General features: G+C 33.3%; 1 protein-coding gene across 9 annotated transcripts in view; it reads right to left on the minus strand.

Moving 5' to 3' along the window:
- VPS13B (vacuolar protein sorting 13 homolog B) overlaps positions 1-23,078 on the minus strand; it is a 626,989-nt gene that overhangs the window by 315,830 nt on the left and 288,081 nt on the right. For all 9 annotated transcript variants that reach the window (XR_010377054.1, XM_064476933.1, XM_064476934.1 and 6 more), the window contains exons 24-25: positions 14,483-14,703; positions 4,490-4,693 (exon numbers count right to left, since the gene is read on the minus strand). Coding sequence is in view for 8 of the 9 variants with exons in the window: in XM_064476933.1 (XP_064333003.1) it covers positions 4,490-4,693; positions 14,483-14,703 (425 nt within the window). In the remaining variant the exon portion in view is untranslated. The remainder of the gene's footprint in view (positions 1-4,489; positions 4,694-14,482; positions 14,704-23,078) is intronic.

The following is a 23,078-nucleotide window of genomic DNA, read 5'->3' on the forward strand; positions in this document are numbered from 1 at the left end:
ACAAAAACCGCCAACCTCTCACTTCTATTACCCTCCGATCTCCTGCCTGTATCACCCACTGACTAAACCAAATGGATAAGAAATAGCTAAAAGGGCATTTAGCAAAGGGAATTAAAAAAAAAAAAAAAAAGGAATTGAGAAAAATGCCCTAGAGAAAACACAGAGAGCTAAAAGAGTAGGGGAAAAAGGGGGAAAACAGAAAAGAAAAAACAAAACAAAAATGCAAACAAAAAACAAACAGTGGTTCAAAGACTTGGAGAGGGAATATGAGAAGTTCTAGAAAGAGAAACTAAGGACAATGTAGACGTATTTTGTCAAGTGACAATGAGTGTTTTAGAATTGAAGAGAACTATTCCACAAAACTCAAGTGTTGAGCAGGACAAAGGAGAACAAACACATCTGCACCTGGTGGCAACAGTTTACTTTAAAAAGGAAGATTTACCAATGGATTAAGTCCTAGAATTCGTATGATAATACATCTTAGGGACTCTAAAGTCACAATGCAAAAGTTTTCATTTCAGCCTTGCCACTCATCTGTATGATCTCAAACAAATCACTCAACCGCAGGAGCCACAAATTCTTCACTGTAAAAGGTAAATAATACTACCAACCTCATAATATGGGTTTGAAAATTAAAAGAGAGAATGCTTATAAGGTGCTCAGTTTAGTGGATACTCCAAAAACTTTTTATTTTCTTCTTAGCCCTGGCTGCATGAAGAAGACTGTCACACTAAGGACACGGTATACCACAGCAGCCCTATGCTGTTATAATGCTATTTTGTTAAAACTTGGGGGAGGCAGGAGAACACAGGTATGAAGCAATCTCAAGGTAATAATTTTACTTAAATACATCAATATCAACACCTTTTACTGCGGCAGTAACAAAAGTTTTAGGAATATATTTATCAAAGAAATACTATCACTCAGAGCTTCCTAACTAGTGCGCTGTGACACCACGGGCATGTCCATGCTGAGACACAGGTCAATTGGCCCTCAGAGTTTGTGGGGAAGGGCTGGGGTGAATCAAGCTCTCAATGACTTAGAGCTTCTCCTGATTACTCCAGGTAGAAATATCATTTTCTATCTATGCAATGTCATGAAAAGGGTAGGGAAGTTACAGCTACAACTAACCACAAAATAGATACAGTATATTTAAATCTGTATATAGAGAGTTCTGTTGCTTATATGATGCTATTATCCAGAGAGTGTCTTATAATCACAAGATTATTAGGACAATGATTAGCAAGAGAAGCAAAGGGAGGCCAGGGATGCCAGGTTTGAAAAGTCATAAAGGCTTCTGAACAGATTAAAAGAAAATATATGTGTGTCTCTCTCCACATTGTCTTCCTTAGCACCATTCATTAAATAGTTTCTCCAGTGAGAGAACAGGGTTTTATCACCATTCAGTCAAGTAAAACTTTAAATATATAGGCAAATTCACCAAAGTTACAGAACATTTTAAAATGGAATTCAAAGGATCATAGTAACATACCTACCATGTTAGAACTCAAAATAAAAAGAATGAGAATTACAAAGGTCATTACCCACAGTTCTAGCAGCACTATAAACAAAAGAAAATGAGAAATCAAAGTCTGGGCACAAATTCTGAATTCTGCATCAACTAAACAACCACAGATTTAGTCACAAATGAAGCAATCACACACAAAGGAGAAGACAGTGACTATGTTTTCTGATGCCATCATTTACTAATTCTCAAAGAGGTTAATTTCAACTCAGATGCATACATAGTTAATCTTGATCTCCACATAATTATTTTCTTGAGAGCAAGCAGACAAATTATACATGAAATATTCAATATATGAACACCTCCTTCTAAGTTGTAAAGTTAAATCAAAGCCTTAACGTTGACTATCATATCATAACAGTCTTCACAAAAATCTTCTTGCTCCTTACAGAAAACAAACCAGTGAAATTACTTTAAGATACTTCTCAGGGAACAAGGTTCCCAAGTGACTGTGAGTTTCAAATCCATATCGAACTACTAGTCATCACTCACTTCTTTTCTTGCCCACACTATGTAAACAAAAGTGGGTACATTTTGAAACTATTTACCACATTTCCCCCCATAACTCTTGTTACCTTTTGTAAGCTGCTTTACATGGTGTCTCTTGAATATTAATGTGGATCTTTTGCGTTAAGATTCTTTCACTTTCAGATCTTTTTAAATCAGATCAGATTAATCCATAGTTAACAAAAAACTAACAAATCCACTAGAAACATTTTCATCATTTATTTCTATAATCCAATTAGAAAAAATTCTCAAAGTTCCAATTTTAAATTAGTTGCAGTCATAGAAGGAACTTATTATTAAAAGCAGAATTAAGTGATTGAGAAAATCCTCTCCCTTTGTTAATCTCTTCCTTTTGCTAATGAAGACATCATTCTTCCAGTCTATCCTATTTATTATATACCTACTAAAGCAAAACTATTACCAATGTCTTACACATTTCTTAAGATCCATTTCAAATGTTACTTCCTCTGCAAAATACCTCTGTAGATTGAATTTGAAATCATTTCTCTATAATTGCAGAGCATGATTATCTCTATTACATCTTATATCATGGTCACCACGTCCACTTTATAATTTGTAGACAGCACCACACAAACTGTACTTTGTGTGAATGGCAGTCCCTAGATGTATGACCAACAGGTATGACCATTCCTGTTGGAGCCCTGTCTTTTCTGGACCTGCAGTGTTTTTTAAATAACTCTTTCTAAAAGACCACTCCCAAGATAGGCAGTCATGTTCATATTACCATCACAATTAATACAATACTCAGCCAAGAACTGTTTAGTGGAACATTCTCCCTCCTGCCACTGAAACATCCAGAAGATTTAACTTCATAATTTCACTTGTACTAGCCTTGTCCAGCACTTTAACACCCTGAGCTTTGATTACTCTACCAAAGTATTTTACTAAGTGTATTTTGTGCAATGTTAACATATAGTGTATGAAAAAGGGGTCTTTGGTTAAATACGTTTGGAAACTACTACATTCAATAAAGTTAAAAAGTTTTCTTTACTGCAGGAGCCTTTATATTATTCTAAGAACATTAGGAATCTAAAGAAAGAATTCATTGTTTTTACCCTAAAAGGATATGCCTTACTGACTTCAAAAGGGAATATTTCTAGATTTTCATTTGAAGGGAAAACAAAAAGTAATCCTATCACTTAGGTCACTGAGTTTCTTAAGATTGGGAATAAGCAGGGACAGAGAAATTGCTTGTGCAGGGGTCAAATAGATCTACTTCAACACGTGTTTACACAAAAAGGAAAACTACCTCCATCTATGATAGTAGTTCTCGGGGGTTAGAGTTCAGGCCACTAGGCGGTGTTTTGAGAATGTGTTAGGATGTTTCTGGCTGACTGATAATTCAATGTCACTACTGGCATTTAAGAGTTACCAGTTAGGGTATCAAGAGGCCCTATGATGAACAGGACAATCTTGAAAAATGAAGCCTATCTCACAGGCATTGAAGTAGGTGAAATCCTATTTATAAATAAACATATGGGCATCCAATTGGATTCTGTTTTAAATGTAAACACTTTTTTTTTTTTTTTTGCATTTCTGCATGATCTTCTTACATACAAAGAGTTCTAGAAATGCGACTATGGAAATAAGAGGGAGAATAAACTTTGTTTTGTTCAAAACTTTACCAAGTTTGCTATCACTTCAGAAAATCACATCATCAACTTGTGGTATTTAACACAGGCCTGCACAAGTCTATTTGTATCAGTCGCATTCACAGTAATCGCATATACCTGGCTACTTCATTATATCTTCTATGTAGCCATGCCTGAGCATTTTTAAATTGAAATATATATTACTGTACCTTAAATTACTTTCTTTTAATCCTTTTAATCCTTTTAATCCTTTCCACTTTATTCAAGATACCAGAAAATTTTGAAATTATATATATATATTATAATTATATATATAAAAAGGTTATATTATTTTTTATTTTCATTTCAGGATAGTAAAGGGGGCATTATAAAATATTTGTCATAAAAAAGGGCACTGGCATACTGGGTGAGGTTATGGTATTAAAAAATGAAAAGAAAGGCTTTTATGATCAGAAGGAAGGAGGAGAGAACTTTGGGTCTGACAAAATTGAAAACTACAAGATAACAAAAACAAGGCAGAGAGGGAAGGGGAGCGGGGAGCATGAGCCTCTTTTGCACTCAGCTTCTAAGTTTCCATACTTCTGAGGAACCACATTTCCTGTGCCTCAGCTTTTGCCATTTCACAGAACGCCCACTGTCACTTCACTTCCTACTAAAAGTGATTAAAATACTTGGACCTAAAAGAAACCGTGCCACACGGCCACTGCTACCACAGCTCCTCAGGAGCCCCGTGACCCTGCCGGCTGCCACAGTGGTGAGGCCATCTTCATTCTCAGCCCTGAGACGGAACTGTGAGCTACACATCACCCTTCACTTAGTAACGGGATTTTTCAGAAACACTGACCTCAGTAGTAGTCCCAATGTCAGCAGATGGGCTGCACGTGCTGGTGTCTGGAGGAGCTGTGCCTATGCTGCTCCTAACTGGGGAACCAGGCACAGGCCCTGCCACGGTCTCTGGATAAGCTGAAGAAGGGCTGGGATTGCCTCTCTTCTGAATCTTATTCCAGACTTTATTCATGATATCAGCTAGCTCATACAAGAGCTGCACCTGAGCAGAAGGGGAAAAAAAGGAACAAGTCTTTCAACTTCTAGTCACAATTGACCAAAATACTAATTAAACGTGAGAAAATTAAAACAAGTCCAGGGAAACAAGAATATACGAAACAAAAATCTATCAATGTATCACTGATCATGACATTATATCCTGACCTATAATCTATTATATATTATATGCACTGTATTTATCATATATATGATCATTTTGTCATGACACCATAATTTTGATGAGATATATAGAGAAAAAGAATTCATATAAAAATGTATAATATTAAACATTTTATCATGAATTGAATTTGAGACAGATATGATGAACTTATTTACACTTAAAATTTGCCATATGTTCAAACTGTAATATTTTATAAGCAATTTAGCATTTTGGGAGAAAATATTGCTAAGATGGTAATAATGCTAATAAAACAGCTTATTATGGGACAGTGGATTTCTTTTAATACAAAACTAATAGAACAAACACAAAGAAATGCCTCTTAAACAGAGGTCCAGATCAAAATTAGAAATCAAATAAATCCTAGTAAATATGACTATTTAGTTATACATGAAATAATCACCATTCTTATTTCTAAATTATTTCCACATTTAAATTTTCTCTATTTTCTGAGGAATAAATCTGAAACTGGATTTCTTGTGCAGCAAAATAAAGTAAAAAAGAATGATATAACATAGAACAGTAAAAGGAAAATGTTACATATGAAACTTTTCTATAGATAAAGAACATAAACTATCCAACCTACTATTCCCCTCAGATTTGTCATTCCAATATTCAGAGAAAAAACTGTTTAACTTGCACGTTGTTTGACTAGGTTGTAAGATATTTACATAAGATTTCATAAATAAGCATTAATCATGGAATTTGTATGACAACATATTGCCATATACTGTATAAAAGAAGCCTAGGAAAAAAATGCAAACACAATATATAAGCAAATCCACAGCTGGATACCATATTCTGCTTGCCACTAAAAAAAAGAAAGAAAGAAAGAAATTCTCATATTTATAAGAAGTTTCAGCCGCAGGACATATCCAGATGATAAAGCTGGCTTCTTATGTGGGCAGAACAGATGCCTAAAAACACTCTTGTCAATCCTTATTTGATATAAAACAGTACATGGTTACAGTTTCTCCTGTTTTTTGTGTGATGAAGTCTCAAATCTCAGGTTATAGCTCTTTTTGTTAAAATAATAAGCTAATGGCTAGAAATCCTATAAAAACCTTATGAGAGAAATTTTAGTTCAAATTCTTTTGTCCTTTTTGGCCATTAAATAAGATGATGCATAAATCTCTAAAAAGAAACCATTTTGCTGCAAATCAATATTTTAAAAAAGATTTTTACTTTTCGGTAAACAATTAGAACTGACAAATAAGGAAAGCATAAATAGCTTCTAAATAGTTTTAAGGACATAAGTTTTATTTAGTTAAGACAATGCTGCTTTTATTGTCACTACTCCTGATTTCAACTGGTATCATAAAAGAATTATGTATGAATGTCACCAAGTACACTGTGCATTTAGCATACCAAGCAAACACTGACATAAACTTTAAATACATTTTTATTTTCAAAATATTTATTTTTATTTATATCACAGAATTCAGACTTTCCAAATTCAGAGTTTTTAAAAAAGAAGGCAAAAAGTTAAGATAAATGTTCAACTCTTATCCTTCAAGCTGTACTGAAAACTATGCCAAATAGAGCCACAATGAGCTACTATCAACTAGCTATCAAGACATTTGAAATTAAAAAGCATAACTAAACTAAGTATTGGTGAGGATATAGAGCAGCTAAAATTCTCTGCTAAGAGAATGTAAAATTTAGACTACAGTTTCGCAGTTTCCAGAAAAGACATACATATACTATATGATTGAGCCATTTCCTAAGTGTTTCCCTAAGAAAAATTAAAGTCTTTGTCCACACAGAGACGTGAATACAAATGTTCACAGCAGTTTTAGTTGTAATAGTCTAAAACTGGAAAAAAAAAAAATCTCAAATGGTAACCAGTAAGTAGGTGAATGATTTTTAGAATATCCATACAACAGAATACTTGCCAATAAAAAGAAATAAACTTGGATTCATGGAAAAATATGGATTAATCTCAAAATTATTATGCTGATTGAAAGAAGCTAGGTGAGAGAGAGAGAGAATACAACTGTATGATTCCATTTATATGGAATCCTAACAAATCCTATAATGACAGTGTCAGTGGTTGCCTGGGATTGGGGGGAGGAGTGAAGAGAGGATTACAAAGAGGTACAAAGAAAGTTTTGAGGATGATGGATTTGTCATTATCTTGATTATAAAGATGACTTCATGGGAATATATATGTCAAGCTTTATCAAATATATACTTTAAACATGTGTAGCTTATTGCATTTACGTTTTTACCCCCAAAAAAACTTTTTAAAAATCTCTAAAAAATGAGCTCTATGTGAGGTAGCTTTATGTGGTTTATGCATGGAGGTGACTGAATATCAATAGTATCTTAAATATCAAATACTGATTGAATATAAAAATGTAACATTTTATTGTTTAAAAATTAACTGCACATACTTTTTCTCATTTAACCAAATCCAATCAGAAAGGAGACTTAATTGGACTGGTGAAGTGGAGAAAAACCTCAAGGAGATACATTCTTGAAAGATACATAGGATTTAAATGGGTGCAAAAAGCCATTCCAGTCATAAGAATAGCAAGAGCAATAGCCAAGTGCAGAAAATGATCGAGACATGATGTAGGGCCATGAAAAGTTTGGCAGTGTATTAGGAGAGTCAGATAGAGGAGTGAACATAAAGGAACATAAAGGTAGACAGGAATAAGAAAAACCATTAGATATACAATGTCAGTGGAAACCGAGCAGGAATGGAATTTCAAAAAACAATTACTCATCCATGTTGAATAACAACCAAGAGAATGTGAATTTACAAAGTCTATTTCATTTGGTATGCAGGTTGTTTACTAATCATTAAAATTCAGTTGCAAAAGAAAGCGTTTTTTTGAAAAAAAAACCCTTTTTATGTAGGACATTACATTTAGTCTAATTTTAAGAGATAAAAATGGAAATGAGGAGCTCAGAGAAATTAAAAATGAGTGAATAGTGGAAGAACACAAATCTGGTTTTGTCTGAACGCAATGCTTGTGTTCTTAGACTAATGCCAAATTCCACTGCCTAGGTGAAAACTAAACATAACTTTGAACAATAAAAGCTATGAATAAATGGACAGGAAAGGAGCATGAAATCCATCCTTTCTCTAGTTTCACATATTAAAAACTCAAAAATGAAAAGATAGTTTTATGTTCCTGGGAATATCTTATAGGAAAACAAAATGTATCTATTTATTGGCTGAGGGAAAATTGCAATTTTATTAGAGATCCCCCAGGCTCATTTAATTTTGGAATAAACACAATTTTTAAGGTCTGAGAAACTAGTGTCTGAAGACAAAGGGAACTGGGTAACTTTGGCAAAACACTTAAGATGAAAGCAAGGTTGATGGAAATCACTGATGGCTACAAATTCTCTAAATATCCAACCAGGTTAAATATTTATAGTGTCTAAGGCCTTGAATGGCAATGAACTCTTAAGAACTGACACAGTAGTTTAGGTCTCTGTATTTGGTACAGAGATTTACAACAATGTCGGACATGAAAATGAACTTGCTCTGGGCCTGCCCTACATATAGAGCTTGCACTGTATTTTAAAGTAGAAGAAATTAGTTGAGGGCATTAAGCAATAATGAAACATTAATTCATGGACAAGTGTTAACACTTCTGATGTCACTCTAATGCATAAACAAAAGAATGGTATTTAAGTAGGAAGTACTTGAATGGAATCAAGACGCTTATATACTCGCTATAATCGGAAGTGCACAAAGATTCTGACAGTATATTAAAATTAAGTGGGTATATACATTGTTCTGGGGAAAAGGCTATTATAAGATTCTTGAAGAAGTCTATGGCACAAAAAAGAACGAGAAGTACTTTCAAAAAACAGAAACAAAACCGAGATGAATTAGTGAGCAATCACTCACACATACAGAAAAGGTTTATTTTGAGTCATTAATCTTAAAAGAAAATAATAAAAACAGTAAAAGAAATTTTAGGATCCTATATGCATGTGGGTATTTGTATTATAGGAGCCCACGATACTTTTTATAAGGCAGGGCACCCAGAAAATGTAAAAAGACACATAGATATGTATCACTAAGAAAGATTCAACATTTTTGGCAAAAGATTCCATAAACTTTAAAGGCAAATAACTACATTACAGATACAGGGTCTGTATTTAGAGAATATAAGGGAAGCTCTTCAAATTGCTAAGAAATTTAACAGAAAAATTAGGTAAATGATATGAAATATCAATTCATAGAAGAGCAAATTCACTGGTCAAAAAACATTGAAAGTAGGCTCATCCTTATTCCTAATCAGGAAAATACAAATTAATGTAAACAATATGGATTGTCAACTCACAAAAGAGCAAACTCAATGGCCAATAAACACTTGAAAAGTTGCTCAAGCATCTGGTTTCATTTCCCTTCAGCATGAAGGATTTCCTTTAGAATTTCTTGTAGTGCAGTCCTACTGGTGACAGATTCTTCTATGTGAAAATGTCTTTCTTTGGTCTTCATTCATAAATGTTATATATTTTTTATTTAGAATTCTGGGTTGAGCGGCTTCTTTTTTTTTTTCTTTTTTAATTTCCACAATTTAAAGATGTTGCTCTTCTGACCTCTATAGTTTCTTATGAGAAGCAAGCTAACAATAAAATCTTGATTCTCTTATATGTAATGTGTCATTTTTCTCATCATACCTTCAAGACTTGCTCTTTATCTGTGGCTTTCAACAGCTGAATTATGATGTGTGTAGGCATGGCCTTCTTCATGTGTTTATCTTATTCAACTTTTCCCCTTCATTTCTGGTTTATATGTGGTACTCAATAAATATCTGCTGAATTCACTTAGGGAAAAAAAAAAATCAAGTCATCCTTTGTAATTCTGACAGAATCCAGAGGGAGTCTGGAAGCACAGGCTAAAGCAACCACTCACAAAAAAAAAAAAAAAAAAAATTAAAAAAAAATGGTTTATTTGAAGTCTAATGTTTTACCATTAAAATGTAGGTCAATCTAGCACACAAGGATATGAGAGTATTTACTTCTTACTAAGTATTTGAGTACATGTTGATCCTTCAAAGTGCTATTTTTTTCTGTGGCTTCCTGTCCCTTCAGGAATATTGCTACATTCTACTGGGGATATTCATACCAATTTACATAGGTAGAGGGTCTTGCATTTTACATCAGAGTCAACCTAAACTGACAAAACGACATTCAGATTGCATATCAGACTTTGCAAACTACTTTCATAAATTACCTCACTTAAAACTTCCCAATAACCTTGTGATCAACTTTGGATATAGCAGTTGGTAACAATTTAACAGAGGCTGGTTTATCAGGACTTATCAAGAAGATAAAAACAAATTATTGCTTTTTGAGTGTAAAAGGATTCTCAGGGTATGAAGTTCATTCAGCCTTGGTTTAATTCTCAAACAAACAAAAAACCCAAAAAAGATCCTTGTTAGTATCTGGGGAACAGCAGCAAGGAGGCCCTGGGAGCCAGTGACAGAAGAAAGAACAAAAGGAGGGATAAGACTTAAGAAGGAAATATCAGGCCAAACATAGGCTCGACCTATGTGATGACTTAGCTTAAAACTGGTTTATACTTCAACAACAAACAAGGTAAAAATCTGAAGACTATATCCCAGAGCTCCAGTTTTGACCAACAGTATTACATATAATAAGAATCCATAGAAATCACATTACCATCGAGGATGTCAAAGTAAAAGAAAAAAAATGTTTTAAGATTAATAATAATGGAGCCCCAGGCTAGAACAACAATGGGAACAGAATTTATTCTCAGCTGAGAGAGCTATGGACAACCAGACCATGTGGAGTAGGGCAATCCTTCCAAGGCTATAATGATCCCTAAAATAAGTCCCTAAAATAAGTCCCTAAAATAAAAGGTTCCTGGTGACAACTACAAGTGGCAGTTAGCTATCTATGATGCAGGGATTGAGCTATTACTAAGTATAAACTATGAATAGAAATATTTTTTCTGTTATTGCAAAAACTTTCTTCATATTCCTTTATAATCTACCCTTCCTATCACTCTCTCCTTCCCTCTCGCTGCCTTGCCTCCAGACAACAAGGAACCTGCTTTCTGCCACAATGTAGTAGTTTGCAGATTACAACACTTTATATGAATGGAATTATACAGTAAGTAGTCTTTTTTGTCTGGTTTCCTTCACTCAGTGTAATGATTGCAATATTCATCCATGATGTTTCATTCTATCAATAATTCAGTCTTTGTTATGGCTGAATAGTATTACATTGTATGGATAGGCAATCACTTGTCTAAGTATTCACTTACTGATGAAAATTTGGGTTATGTTTGGCTTTTGTCTATATAAATAAAACTGCTAAATACATTCATGTAAAAGTCTCTGTGTGGACATACATTTTTGTTTCTCTGAGGAAATACTTAGGGAGGAATGGCTGAGCCGTAGGGTAAGTACATGCTGCCCCTCTTCAGGAATTCTCAAGTTGTTTCCAAAGTTGTTACACAATTTTTAAATTCCCATCAGCAGTATACAGAGTTCTAGCTGGTTCACAATATCCCATCTTTTGAACTTTAGTCAATCTAATAGGTGTGTAGTGATACGTCCTTATGTATTATTTTGTTTTTCCCTGATGAATAATGATGTTGAGCATCTTGTGCTCATTGACCAGTCATATATCTTGTGTTCAAATCTTTTTCCCTTTATTTGCATTCATGTTATTTTATTTATTGTTCTTTTCCTTCATGTTATCAAGTAGAAAGGATTCCTTAAATATTCTGGATAACAGTTTGATAAATTTCTTCCAAGTGTCTGGCTTTCATTTCTATCTTAATGTGGCTTTTAAAGAGAAAATGTTTTAAACTTGGTTATGCCCAATTTTTGATCAATTTGGGGAGAGCTGCCATCTTAACAATATTGAGTCTTCCAATCTGGGAGCAAGTATCTCTCTCCAACTAGATATTCAAGTTCTCTCAGCAATGTTTTGTGGTTTTCAGGGTAGAGGTCTTGCACATCTTTTTAAGAGATTCATTTGTTGGGTTTTTTTTCGGCACCAATATGAATGAAACTGATTTCATTCCATTTTCAAATTGGTGGCTGCTAGTACATAAAAATACAATTAGGTTTTATACATTAATCTTGTCTCCTGCAACCATAATATGCTTATTAGCTCTAGTAATAGGTTTTTAATTCCTCAGAGATTTTCTATAAAATATTTGATCATATGAAAATAGAGAGTTTTACTTCTTTTCTTATCTTTATATCTATTATTTCTTTTGCTTGAGTAACTGTAATGGCTAGGATGGCCAGTACGATATGAAATACATGATGAAAGCAGGCATTCCAGGCTTTTCCTTGATCTTTGACTTTATCCTCAAAGATATACATGCTTAGGACTAGGTGAACTGCTTGAATATGTAAAAGCCTATCTTCTTCTGCAAATTTGGAAACTTTGTACAATTATTTTTTCACATTTTTCTGCCCTAAGCTTTTTCTCCCTACCTTCTGGAATTCCAATTACATATATATTTGGACACTTTATCCCATAACCACTGAAGCTTTGGTCCTTTTTTAAATGTCTTTTTTTCTGTTTTTCAAATTCAATAATTTCTACGCTCTATATTCAAGTTCAATGACTCTTCTATCATATGCAGACCACTTCTAAGCCCATACACCATGGTTTTTTATTTCAGGTTCTATATTTTGAATTCTGAAATTCCACTGGATTGTCTTTATATTTTATTTCTCCATTGAAAATTCTTACCTTTCTCATTCAGTGTGCTTTCTTTTATAACTCATGAAAAAAAAGTATAATAGCTGCCTTAAAGTCTTTTTTACAATTGAATTATATAAAAAACAAGTTGGGAACATTCATTTATGTTGTTAGTTTTTGCTTTTTTGTTTGTTTTAATCAGTGGGAGGGGCTGAGGTTGGCCTCTGATGCTTTGATAGAATTAAATCTTTTTTTCCCCCTTTTTCTGTGATTAAGGATCTAAAGAAGGTGAATCCGTTTCTCTACAATCTGTGAGAGCTGCCATACAAAAGTATCACAGATTGGGTGGTTTACAAGAACAGAAATGATAGTTTCAAAGTTCTGGAGATGATCAAGTCCCTAAATCCACATATCAGCAGGGACACGCTCCCTCGGGGATTGTGAGTAGAATCCTTCACTGCTTTTCATCTTCTCCCTGGGGCAGCCAACAATCCTTGTGCTCTTCGGCTCACAGCTGGATCAGTCCAGCATCTGCCTCTAACTGCACATGGCACTCTCCCTGTGTGTCTTCCTATTAACTTCCCTCTGTGTACATCTACCTCTAAATGTCCCTTTCATTAGTTGTTTTGGATGAAGGCTCACCCTAATGACTTCATTTTAAAACTTGATTGCCTCTATAATAATCCTATTAACAGATAAGGTCACATTATGAGATACTAGAGGTTAGGAATTCAACATATCTTTTTTGGGGGGGGGGGCACAATTCAACCTGTAACAGTTTCCCTTCCTCTTGGAAATGTTTTTCAGCAATCATCAACAGTAGAATTCAAAGAATAATCTAAGAGAGGGCAAGTCATTTCATAATTATTCTCTTCTATATCACTATGGATCATCATAGAATGGCAAATGGCCATTAAACTAGATTATTTAATATTATTCAAAATAATTTACTACTGGTTAGAAAAGAAATTATTTTTATAATAGTGGACAAGCTTTTAGTTTTACAATAATGTTCATTTAATATAACTGTCTCAAAATAATTCTATGTATTTTTATAATAAGGCCATCCACCACTAAGATATTAGCAAAATGCACAAATATATATAAAAATTAAACTAAACTGTGTAGTATACAGTAGGTGGAGAGAGGCAGAGAAAAGAGGAGAAAGGAGGATGGTATCAGTAAAGGAGGCTCTATAAAATGTGGAATAATATTTGAACCCACTTTAAGAAACACAATTTAAACACTGGTTTGAAACCACTAATGCTGAGATAAACAAAGATTTATCACAGTGACCTGTCAGATCCAATAAGGTTCTAGAAAATATTGTTTATAAAAATGTAACTTCAAATATTGTTCAACATTGACAATCTATGTAGAAAACATAGCACAATCTGCTTGAGGTCAAAGAAACAAGTATTAAATTGTATGCAATTAATAATTTGTATAAACCCAGAAGATGTGAATTTATACTAAATTATCAAACTATAGAATACAACTTTTGGCCTATATCAACTGAAATGTTATAAGATTAACAAAAGGCGTTTTCACAAAAGTAATCAGTGCTTTTCTTTTCTTTTTTTTTTTAAATATGTGCGGCAAAAGAAGTTCTGAGTGAGAATCTGATTGAAAATTACATTTGATCACTTTGACAGACTCTTCCAGTCTGACAGTAAAGTAGTTCTTCACCATTTAAAACTACATCTGCAACTGATTTCATTCCATCAGCCAATAGATGCATTTATGCTGCCACTGTTACATTTTCAGAAGAGTTTAAATTACAAAACTTGAGAGAACTTCAAAGCAATACTTAATCTAACCATTCTGATCTTGATGAACTGTTAAAAATAATTTAGGATGCTTAATAGAAGAGAAACTCTTCGACAAAATGGATAACAATTGTTCTTAAATCACATTATTTTAAATTTCCTTTCATAAATCAAATGTACCAACCTGGGGGTTCGAGCATTTTATCTCAAGTGACTCTAGGTCTACATGCAGACAGACAACAAACGAATGCCTCGTATCAGGTCCTGCAGCGAGTAGTTTTTGAGATGTAACAGCTAGAGTAGAGGTACAACCCATAGGTTCCACAAGGCAAAGTGTCAGCTGTTTTCCAAAGAGGGTATATATGCTGAAATGATGCAAACTGATAGTCCAAGGAAAAGCATCACCTGATAATGGGGACAAAAGGGGGTAGGGAGGTAGACATACAAAAATATAGTTAATTTTATCTTTACAGTAATGTGTCTATTGTTAGTATTTGAAATATAAAACCCTTAATATGTCACCATAAAAAGGGAATATAGTACCCCAGAGACGATGTTAAATTAGTTTACAGGCTATGTAATGGTTACCTTTAAAAAATGTTTATGTTTATATTTATTATACTACTGTAACAATAATTATGCACATTATTAAACATACAAAAGTAGAAATTAAGGAAATGAGATAAAAATATACACAGAAGTTCTAACTTTTCTCCCCTCACCTTAGTGCTAGTGGGTTGTACAGTACACCTGCTGGGGATGTATGCACTGTACCTTGGAGACCACAGAAAATGTGTTAAATTAGGAAAATGGACTAAAGGTGACCACAGATCTGACTGTGAAATAAAAAAGGAAAATAAACAATCTTCTATGGTCTGTTGGACCATCTGCACAAGAATCCTGTGAGTGCTGATATAACAGACTCTCTGGTAGCAAAGACCCAGGATGCATGCTGATATCTTCCATTGGTGATTCTCATGGACAATGTAATTCTTAAAGAAAATATACCTGATTAAAAAAAAGCACTCAAATTTCAAGATTAAAAGCAAAATTCCTTTCATTGTTTTATATTTATTCTTTTATTAATTAGAGAAAAATTTAATATAAATTTATGAGATAAAGCCATCTGATTTTTTTATTGTGACAACAGATAAAATACTTTGTGAAATAATGTTTAAAAGTATAGTCAGTATTAGAGTATTTATAGACATTTATTATTGGGATGCCAGTTTGATGGCAAATACGTTCCTATACTTGTATTTTTGACTGTGCAATTCTACTAGCACTTGTCAGTATAGATAGTATATTACGGGCTTCTCTTTAAGTATCTAGATTATTTTAAAACAAATTTAAAATATTCATTTACTTCTCTCATTAGAGCTACTAGTACCTCGCTGAAAATAATTTATAAAATGTAACATATAAAGAAGAAAAATCAAAACCAGTCACATTTCACCTTCCATCTTGTTACTCCCAGTAATATGCACTATTAACAGTGTTACATTTCTTTCAAGTCTCCTTCAAGTCTTTCCCCCTACCCCAGTGTTGAACATACCCACATAGAGTTAGAATCAGGATTACATTGTACTTTTAGTTTCACATTATTTTTCAGTAAGTGAGTAACTATGTGGATCATGCTAAAAATATATATTGTAAAGGAATCGAAATATGCAGCTGAACTGTGAATGCTGATACTCAATGGATGCTACAAAATACATTCTCATTAAAGCTTGAACATTCAAAATGTCTTGACCAAGTGGTTAATAAAATTAAAAACAGAAACTTTCAAACTGAGACTTGGATAATAAAATAAATCTAGCTACACATAGTAGCCCAAAATAACTTGACTGGAAACAATGAAAACTGCGTACTAATATGTGGTTGGCACTGTGGTACTCTGCCTGTCTTAAGATTTAAAATATTTTCCCCCAGGAAAGAATGACGAACTTTAAATCATCTGTAACTAATTCTGAAATTATTTAAAAACCTACAGAGTGTTCCATGCTATTTACAAAATAAAGGCTTTGCCAAATTTATCTTAAAGTATTTTGGAATGATTTCAGGTTACATATTTTAAAACTGGTAGTAAACTATATATAGTTTTAAATTTTTTATGTTATTCAAGAAATGCTAAATTGTGATTATGCTTGATAGAAAGGACCACATTTTAATTTGTTAAATTAAAAAAAAAATTCCAAGTAATACTGATACTATCTCAGATATGTGACTCTTTTCCTCTTTGGAATCAGATCATAAGTTGAAACTGGGTATATTATATTCTAAGTCTTAAACAGAATCTTTTAAGGTAATAAATTCATGTCCACTTATTTGGCAAGCGGATCATTTGTTTTAAAAAGTAAACTCTATCTAGAAAATAAGATCCTAGTATGTAATGACAAAAACTCCCACAATTAATCACTTTAAAAAAAAATTACCAAAACACATCATTATCTGCATTACTATCCCTTTTACACACATATACATGCACATGAAACTCCTTATATATTTACAACACTGGCAATATACTGTTCTGGGGACTCCCTAAATATGCTCAGGCATCCATGACAGACCAAGAACATGGACTATTCTGAGACCTTCAAAATTAGTATTTTTACTTTAATTGGAAAGTTCTAATGCTATAAAATTAGCCTATCATTTTAGAAAAATTATTGCTGGCATAATTCAGAAACAAGAACAAGAAAAAATAAAAACAAGGCAGGAGGATTGAGAACTGCATTTCTGTGTGAATTTGTGAAACCTCTGTATTATCAACAGAGACATGAATACCAGTAAACTAATTCTAAAAAAAAAAGATAACCAAACACTAACATACTTCAGATGAAGTAACGCAAAAGAGAGTAAGTGTAACAGAATTTTAGGACAAAATGAACAGAGAAATTTGGTGAGACTACGTGATACATGTATCAACAACGGGGAAGGGGGACTTCATTACATAATATTAACTGAAAACTGAGTGAAATTATAAACATTATATAGTGTTGATTTTCTTTTTTTTTTTTAGTGTTGATTTTCTTATACTGTATCACACGTTGCTGATTTTGTACAACACTAGAAGCTGAAGAAAAAGGAGTGACTTAGATAACAAAGAAAACATTCTCTCTCTCTCAAAAAATATATATTTCAAAAATTTTATTATCAATGTTGGCATCATGAAATAGTGACTATTTATACAGACCCTCATCATACACATCTAATTTACAACCTTGACTATTGGTAGGTAGGGATCAATATTCTGAAAAGAGGATCAGTCTTTCCAATTCTATTAATGCTATACTTAAGGGAAAAGTATATATATTTGGTTTTAACAAACATCAATATGAAAATGAAGAAAGTTAGACAACATTAGAAATACTCCCCTCAGTTTTCTTGATTTCATAACCTTAGTCTTTAGAAAGCAACAAAAAAGTACCTTACTCTTCTCCCTGATTTTTGTTCCTATGTCCCACAATCCAGTATAACTCAGGAAGGTTTTTATTTCAAATATGAATTAGTATAACCAGGAATATTCTACTCCTAGTTGTGAGGGTTAACAATTTGGAGACAGATACACTGTATTCAACAAATATAAATGAGCCAGAACTGCTGACACTGTCTCCCCAAACCACTTAGCACTTAATTGATTTAAAGACAGTTGAAATAAAGGGGTTCTTTAATTCTAAATGATATTAATTTAAGTATTGGGAACTTCCAAGGAATGAATGCATTAAAAATGATATAAATTATAATCAATCTTCCTGGCAGAGGAGAACTCCTGAAATACCTGGTATAGAAGGAAATAAAAATGAGCAACCTACAGTTTGATTCGCTTTATAACCAAAATTCTACATTTGGAAAAAAAATATCACTTAGTAACAGAAAATATAAAATGTACTGCATGCATAAAATAATGTAATATAAATATTAAAATATATAAAATTTTATAAATAAATGAAATTTATATAAAAATACAAAAATCATGTTTATTAAATCATACTAATAGATAATTCATTTCAAATTTGTGAAGTATTTTCTTCACATCTAGAAAACAGCATTCAATGCTAAGTACTCTCCTCAAAGTTATTATTGGCTTAATCATTATCATCAAAAATTTCATTACTGCATAAAGAAATATAATACTGGTTTTAAGATTCTTTAAAACTTATCATCATAAACAATGCAAAACCAGAATTATCACTTTTAAAACTAAAAGTAACCCCCAAGATTAGCACTGTTCTTCCAGGAATGAAGGTATGAGTAATCACTTTACAGTTTTAAAAGAGACATTGTAACAATGCAGGATATATGTAAGGTTATATGGTCAGCTAACAAGATATAGCCTCCCTTCATGTAGCTTGTCAAGAAATGTTACAATTCCACATATTTTCAAAAGTGACTTACCACTAACTAGTGGCAATCCTTGCCTCACTTAAATTATTATATAAAGATGTCTACATAATTAAGAAAATTATAAAATATTTATTCAATCTCATCACTCAGTGATATGACATACGGATTAAAACTTAGAAATAAATATAGGGTATTTTAAATATCCTTATTTTGAAATGTTATTTTCTGCTTCCTGATTGTTTTTTACTTTAGTTTTTCCCTAAATAACTAAATAGCCAATTATTCCTTTTTAAGCTATTTAACTGAGTATGTATTTTACAAGCACCATGTTCTCAAAACTTTAATAACAGATAAGAAATCTATGCTTAAGACATGATTCCCTTTCCAAAACATTTTCAGCTATATATATTATATTCACAACAATAAAAATACTTATAAACATTTACAACACAAACATCCTAGATATCAAATACACTCAATCATTTTTCTTAACACATAGTACATGTAGTTATTTTAGTCAATTTGAGTCAAATCTCAATTACTTTCCCAAGACTTCTACAAAAGAATGTATGCTGCTATTAGACAAAAGTCATGGCTAATGATACAAAAGCACTGCCATTTTAACTCTGCTAGGAAATGAGTATTTGTGAGGAATAAAAGATATTCATTTGAGCTTTCATTTTATATTACTGACAGACCACACTGATCTACTTAAGTGGATAAATTGGTTTACTGAGTGCACTAGAATGCTATGACACTGCCTGGTACAGCAGAATGAGCCTGGATTTTGCATCAGACAGACCTAGGTAAGAATCCTAGCTCTAAGAGTCCCTTATTGTTAGGGGAGAAATACTAATGCCTAAATCCTCTGCTTCTTCTACATGAAGTGTTGAGCCATTTCATGCCTTTTCTGTTGGCAAGAACTGAGTGGACTATTTCATTATAATAAAAGAACCAACTTAGTGACAAAAGAAAAGACATAAAAATGAAAAGCGAAGTAAAAGGAAAAAGGTTAAAGGAAAAAAGGTAAAAAGTAAAGCTCTAATGAATTTCATTATTTGAAGAATTTTTTGAAAGGTAGCGAGTTCACCAAAGACCCTAAGAATCGTTCAGTTCAAGAAACTATTCCAAATTCTAAGTTACAAAGGTTGAATTAATGAATTGCATTTCCTGAAAACCTTATAAAGAAGGGAATCATATGGAAGAAAACCTCAGTCCTGGAGACTGTTATTCATAACTTAGCACCTCAAGTATGGCTTCAGTGTCTGGGGCTCACATGAACCACATCAAAACCATGCTAAAGCTGACAGGTGTGACCAGAGACTAGCCGTGAAATTAGATACAGAGCAATTTTTGGTATTGAAAATAGATGCTACTCTGTAACAGAAAATTCTACCATGTTATTAGTGCCATATGATGAACAATGTAAGTCAAATAGATACCTGAGGATATAAGAAAGGAAAAAAGAAGCCATGTCTGTGACAATCTTACAGATTTGTAAACCATCAGTGAAAAGGTGATAGCTTAACTATCAGTATAGATAAGAGTACCCAGCGAAGCTATAAATATGAAGAACAGCTACCTTTAAAGAAAGGGCAGAAGAAAAGGAGCCCATGAAAGATATGCAGAAAAAGTAGTCACAATCCACAGAAAACAAACCAAAGGACAAACCAAAGTTGTCCAGAAGTTAAGAAAGAATTTCAAAAAAGAATCAATGAACAACATCAAAGATTAAAAGGTTTCCACTGGCTTTGCAATGAAGAGGTTTGTTTTCTTAATTAAGATGAAAGATATTTTAGCATTTTATATAAAAGGGGTTAAATAAGGAGGTTATAACTAATGAAACAAGTTCCTTAAAAACACAGCGTATAGCATGTAGTATGCACTCAATAAGTATTTGATTAAGGAAGGAAGGAAATGCATGAATGAATAAAAATGGCTCAGTCCTAAGCAATGACAGAAGACTGAAGACTTATTCTAGGTAAGGTAGATTCATTTGTTAAACAAATATTTACTGAATTAAATATATGTTAGACATTATTCTAGGATCCCGGGAGAGTGCAGTGAACAATATAAGCTCACTGCTCTCATGGAGCTTGCATTCCAGTTGTGGAAAGAAGGATAATAAACTATTAAGTAAATGACACATATCACATTGGTGGTGATAAGCACTCTGAAGAACAATTAAGCAGAGTAACAGAACAGGGGATGATGCTGCCACTTTAAGACAGAATAGAAAAAGCCTCTCAGACGAAATGACGTTCTGTAGAGACATAAGTCATGAAGCTACTTGGGAGGGAGGGTGGGAAGTGTTCTAGAAGGGGAATAGTAAGTGCAAAGACCCTGTAGCAGGAACATGATGGGATGGGAAGTTGTCAGTGCTTTCATTAAAGTAATAAGGAACTTGTATGCTGACAAGGGAAAAATCATCAGAAAACTTTGAGGAAAATGGTGTAAGTTTATGACAGCTTTTATGAGGGGTGGAAAGGCATGAAAGGAATTATAAAAAGTTTACAAAATTATCAATGAGGGCAAGAAGTCATTTTTTCCCCTAAAAAAAATTGTCAAGAACTTCAGAAAAGCTCAAATGTCAAAATGTTGAAATGATCCAAGGCTACATTTTCTTCCAAGAAATTGAGAACCTACAATATCCAAAAGAATTCATACAACTCAGTATCATAAAAACAATCTGATTTAAAAAAGGGCAGAGGACCTGAATAGACATTTTTTCAAAGAAGACGTACAGATGGCCAACATACACATGAAAAGATGCTCAACGTCACTAATCATTAGGGAACAGAAATCAAAACCAAAGTGAGTTAACATCTCACACTTTTCAAAATGGCTACTATCAAAAAGACAATATATAACAAATGCCTGAGAGCATGTAGAGAAAAGGGAACCCTTTGCACACTGTTGATGGGAATGTAAACTGGTACAACCATTATGGAAAACGGGATGAAAGTTCCTCAAAAAATTAAAAACAGAACTACCATATGATTCAGCAATTCCACTTCAGGGTATTCACTCGATGAAACAAAAACACTATTGGAAAAAAACATGTGCACCCCACTGTTGATAGCAGTATTCACGATATCAAAGATATAGAAGCAACCTAAGGGTCCATCAGTAGATGAACAGATAAAGAAAATGTGGTGTAGAAGGAGATCGAGATGGCAGAGTAGGAGGACACTGAACTTACCTCCTCCAGTGAACGCATCAAAAATACATCAACATGTTTAGAAACTCTCACTGAAAACAAAGTGGAGACTGGCAGAAAGGCTATTCTATAATCAAGACTGCAAAGAAAGATCCACAGGGAGACGAGCAGGAAGGGAAGACAGGCAATCAGGTGGAGACCCATACCTCTAAGAGGGGACATACCAGAGGAAGGGAATATCAAGGGCTTGGAAGTCCTTCCTGGGGAGTGAGAGGTTCAAACCACATGTTGGGCACCTCAGCTCCTAGAACCCGACACTAAAATGATGAGTCCCCCATTGATGGAAAACCAATGGGACTTAATGGAAGGTTGTAAGAAAACAAGACTCCACTCTTGACGAATGTGAGCACACACTTGGTAACTCCCTGGAACAAGGCAGAAGAGAAGACTGAGAAACCTATACTTTGAAAACTATAAAACACCGATGAAGGAAAATGAAAATGATACAAAGAAACAGAAAGATATCCTTTGTTCATGGATTGGGGGAATTAATATTGTTAAAATGCCCATATGTCCAAAGCATTCTTACAGATTGAATGTAATCACTATCAAAATACCCATAACAATTTTCACTGAATTAGAAAAATTTTTAAATTTGTATTAAACCACAAAAGACCCTGAATAGCCAAAGCAATCTTGAGAAAAAAGGACAATGCTGGAGGTAGCATGTGCCCCAGCTTCAAATTATACCACAAAGCTGCAGTAATCAGAACAGTATGGTACAGGCATAAAAACAGCCACATATATCAGTGGAGTAGGACAGAGAGCCCAGAAATTAATCGATGTAGTTATGGTCAATTAATTAGTCTAGGGCAAAGGAGGCAAGAACACACATGGAGAAAAGATAGTCTCTCCATTAAGTGGTGATGGGGAAATAGACAGCTACATGTACAAGAATGAAATTAGGACATTTTCCCACAACACATTAAAACATAAACTCAGAATGGATTAAAGACCTAAATGTAAGACTGGAAACCATAAAACTCCTAAAAGAAAACATAGGCAGAACACTTTTTGACATAAATTGTAGCAATATTTTTTTGGATCTGTCTCTGAAGGCAAAGGAAACAAAGGAAAAAAATAATAAACTTAAAAGCTTTGCACTGCGAAGAAAACCATCAAAAAAATGAAAAAACAACCTACTAAATGGGAGAAAATATTTGCAAATAATACGTCTGATAATGGGTTACTGCAAAATGTATAAAGAGCTCAT

The sequence above is a fragment of the Camelus dromedarius genome, chromosome 20 (genome assembly GCF_036321535.1).
Source record: "Camelus dromedarius isolate mCamDro1 chromosome 20, mCamDro1.pat, whole genome shotgun sequence".
Classification (NCBI taxonomy): Eukaryota; Metazoa; Chordata; class Mammalia; order Artiodactyla; family Camelidae; genus Camelus; species Camelus dromedarius.